Raw genomic sequence first — 3973 nt, forward strand, 5'->3', positions numbered from 1 at the left:
ATGGAGTCTCATGATCTTAGCTCAGATATCATCTATGAGATTCTAACTCGTTCATCCATGGAAACCGTAGGAAGATGCAGAGTTCTTTCCAAGGAATGCAACAGGATCACCTATGACTCTATTTTCACCAATCTTCATAGCGAAAGAACAAACACTGTATCCGGTTATTTCATGCAAAGCATGATGAGCAACAGATTTTATTCCTCCTTTGTGTCCATTGACGCTACTACTTCGAGGTCCTATCCTAAACTGTCCCTCAATTTCTTACCTGACAGAGTGGAGATTCAGGGATCAACAAACCAAGGTATTTTGCTTTGTCGAACACATCATCCACGATATTATGTGTGCAAGCCTACCACCAAACAATGGCGAAGAATCCCGAATCCGAAGACCCGATACCATTCTTTAGCTACTGGCATGATTGTGATAAGATCGAACCCTTTGCATTATAAGATAGTCAGGTTCTCACAACCCAAAGCTCGGTGTCATGATAAAGAATTCTTTCAATATTATTGGGTTAGATGTGAGTTGTTTGATTCAAAGACTTGGAAGTGGAAGCAATTGGATGAAGTAAAGTTGCAAAATCACGAATCACTTTCTCGCGAGCCTGCTGTATCTGTATCCGGCTCCCTTCACTGGCTTACATGGGCAGAAAACAACATATTTGCTTTTCATGTAAGCAAAGAAAGCTACAGCATATTTTCACTACCTCTATCAGTTTCTGAGGATAGCAAGGGCAAGGACATTGAACTCGTCGAATATATGGGAAAACTTGCCGTAACCTGCATTGGTAAAGATGAGAGTTCCATGGAATTATGGGTCATGGAGAATTATGGGAAAGCAGAATGGAACAAGAGGTACAAAATAAACATTGAAGCTTTAAGAAGAAAGGAACCCGACACCAGGCCCGCTGCCTTCTACAATGCTGATATTGTGCTAATGAAAGAATATAATCATCGCGTGACGTTCCTCAACTTCAAGAATGGAAGTATTGATAGGCTGTCTTTAGAGAACAACGTAAATCGTGGATGTTTCCGATTTCAATCGGATTTTGAGCCGAGTGATTTGACGGGTGGATTTGCATTGAAACATCCGCAGGGTAAACGAGGAAGAAGTAAATCAAGGAGAAGGAAGTCTCCTACAAAATATAGTATTGGTCAATTAGGTTTCAGACAATTCTTTGCTTTAACCACTTCAAAATCGTTTCTCATTCTGCTGTTAGCCTTCAGTTTTTTCTGTTACGTTTTAGATTTCTAGATAGTCATATTAGTTTGGTCGAAGATTAATATTGGCAGTGGATTAGTATTGTTTTTCTATTCAATCTTGTTTAAGTACCTGGTTAATTCCTTGCATTTGTTTATGCTCGATGATTTCTACTCTTGAAATAAGAGGATCAACAAATTTCTACAAAGATTGAAGTACTTGGCAAAGAAAATTAGTGTGCTAGCTCTGACTCTAAAACAGTTAGACTTGCTAAGCTAAATTTGTTTGCAGGAATTTACTGATATCAAGCCTGCCTTGTATGTTGCGCTGAAGCCATGAAAATTACATATTAACGAACAACAGAATTACACAGTTTCAATTACAGTTTCTGCTCAATAATGTACAATTAAGCTTCCCTTCTCTTGCTCTTTCTTCTCTCAACCAAAATTGCTAAACTAGATAAAAAACAGTGCATCTCAGAGACATAACAAAAACTTATGATCCTGTTGAGAGTTTACACTGTAGAATGCTATTGAACATGTTCTCATAGCATGGAATGCAAAGTTTCGGCCCTGTGGTGAATCCAAAAACCTCCTCGGTGCGATCAAGCAATGCCTTGAAGAGAGGATGCTGCAGTAAAGCAACCTTGATCACATATCTTTTGCAGTCTTCACCTACATAAACTGCTAGATGACCTTTTGGAACATCTTTTGGTATGAAGTACTCATCCTTAGGCAAAAGAGACCAGCTTTTCCGACTTTGAAAATGGTTACAAGTTGCATGTTTCAGAAACCAGTTCATACCGATATTGAGGTACTTGCAGAGACAATGTTTGAGAAACTTGCCCCTTTACCATCTTCGGTACCATGATCCTATGAGAAAGAGAGAGGGATATAAAGAGGGAGATGGGATGGGAAAATATGGAACTGGATGTGTGGTTTTTATACTTGTCTAACAGTGTTGAAATTGACAGATTGGCATATTTTGCCCATCTTTTTTTTACGCACCTTTTGTATTGCAAACGTTATAGCTAGTTTGATCATGTTCTTAGAGATAATAATAAGAAAAATGGGATAGATCTGGTTGGAAAGTTCTGACATGAAATATGTAAAAAAAATTGCAATTTGTGTCTGTCATGGTTGATGGTTCTCTTGGATATTTTTAAAAATCACTTCACTCTTCTAGGCCAGAGAGACAAGTGTGCTCCAAATCCTGATGAAGTATCTACTTGAGAATAATATCAGTGCCATGACTGTGTACTAATCATGAAAGTGTATAAAAATATATCAGAATGGAGCTAAGCTCATAGGGTCAAAAATCATGCGCTAAATTTAAGGACTCGGGTAGGTGCAGCAAATACTGTAGCACTCTCTTTCAAATGGAGTTCTAGTTTCCTTTCAACTTTCAAGTATCTGCTAATGGTGGTTCTTGATCGTTTGCAGGATTTGGTAAACCTTTAAAATATTTTTTTCTGCCAATCATCCAAGGCTAGGAGTTCTTATTCTTCTGAATTCTGATTATTAGCTATCAACACACATTTTTCTTCAATCAAGTGTTCTTCGAAACAAGTTGGCATAGTTTTTAGTTTTCATAAGAAACTCACGTGCGGTCTGTTATCTGCCCAAGACACCAAATATTAGATATTGATTTCACATGCCGATTTTCCAGAGGAGAGAACCTCAAGTTAGCACACGGATTTGTCTTAAAGGACATAGCTTTGTTAGGTACTACTGTATGAAGAGATGTTCTGTAAGGACACACCATTCAAACAAATTAAACAGATAGCCAACAGAATTTGAAAACATGGGTTAGAATGATCTCAATGATTCCATCCTCTTCCTACCCAATTTGTAAGGGGAGAGGGAGAGATATGGCATGGTCGGAGGTTGGAAGTTTTTCTCACATGATGCCAAAAGATCTGGTAGTTTAGGACACTATTTTCTAGTTCGTTGCTCAATTATTTTGTATTATCTTTTGAACATTAGGGACGTATTGATATTCTTAGAGTTTCTCTAAAAGATCTAAAGTGAAGAGAATTAAATTTTACTGATATTGTTAGCAACACACTACACCTTCAAAGCATATGGTTCATGTTTCTGTGTTGTTATGTAAATGGACTGGGACTGGGACTGGGACCCCTGCTGCTCTCAATCTTGGGTGCCATGGAAATGGCTTCTTGGCTTCCTATTTGATGATAGCCACCCTAGCTTGTGGCACAATCTGTACCCTTCCATTCTCCTACTCGGTGCCCTCTTTGCTGACTGCTATGGATATTAAAAATTTGGTTCCCTGGATAATTTATATTCTAAGTACATAATGCAGGAGTTTTCAATCAATTAGCACTGTACTTGATGCAAGGGTGGCATGCAGGTATGGATCAAGAATTCTTTTCTCCAACTTTGTCTGGCCCATCCAAGATTTAACCAATGTTGACCCAGCAATCCAATAACTGTGTAAAATGCTGGCATGTAGCATTTCTCTTTACACTATGGTAAAACTTAATCAGATGGTCAAAGAAATGGCAATTTTGTGTGGAGAAAACTAACAAGAACGTTTGTCTCTGCATGCTTGCCACTTGTACCTGATGAAACTCCATGATCTCACCTCTTTCACTCCTCACTCATTCCACATCCAAATGTCAAGTTTTTACACAATCTACATCACTAGGAGTCTAGGACTTCTCACTTCAGTCTGACACCTGGGTCCTGACTCCTTTCAACTCTCTCAGCTCAGCTTCCCCAGCCAAAATAGCCTCACTTTGCACCACAGC

General features: G+C 38.7%; 1 protein-coding gene across 1 annotated transcript; it reads left to right on the top strand.

The window, feature by feature from the left end:
* On the top strand, nt 1–2073 carry LOC105137158 (F-box protein At5g03970-like). The gene is made up of 2 exons (XM_011042786.1): nt 1–1099; nt 1925–2073. The coding sequence occupies exons 1-2, from the start codon at nt 1–3 to the stop codon at nt 2071–2073; spliced, it is 1248 nt and encodes a 415-aa protein (XP_011041088.1).
* The last annotated feature ends 1900 nt before the right edge of the window (nt 2074–3973 follow it).

Source organism: Populus euphratica, unplaced genomic scaffold, assembly GCF_000495115.2.
Source record: "Populus euphratica unplaced genomic scaffold, PopEup_1.0 scaffold63.1, whole genome shotgun sequence".
Lineage (NCBI taxonomy): Eukaryota > Viridiplantae > Streptophyta > Magnoliopsida > Malpighiales > Salicaceae > Populus > Populus euphratica.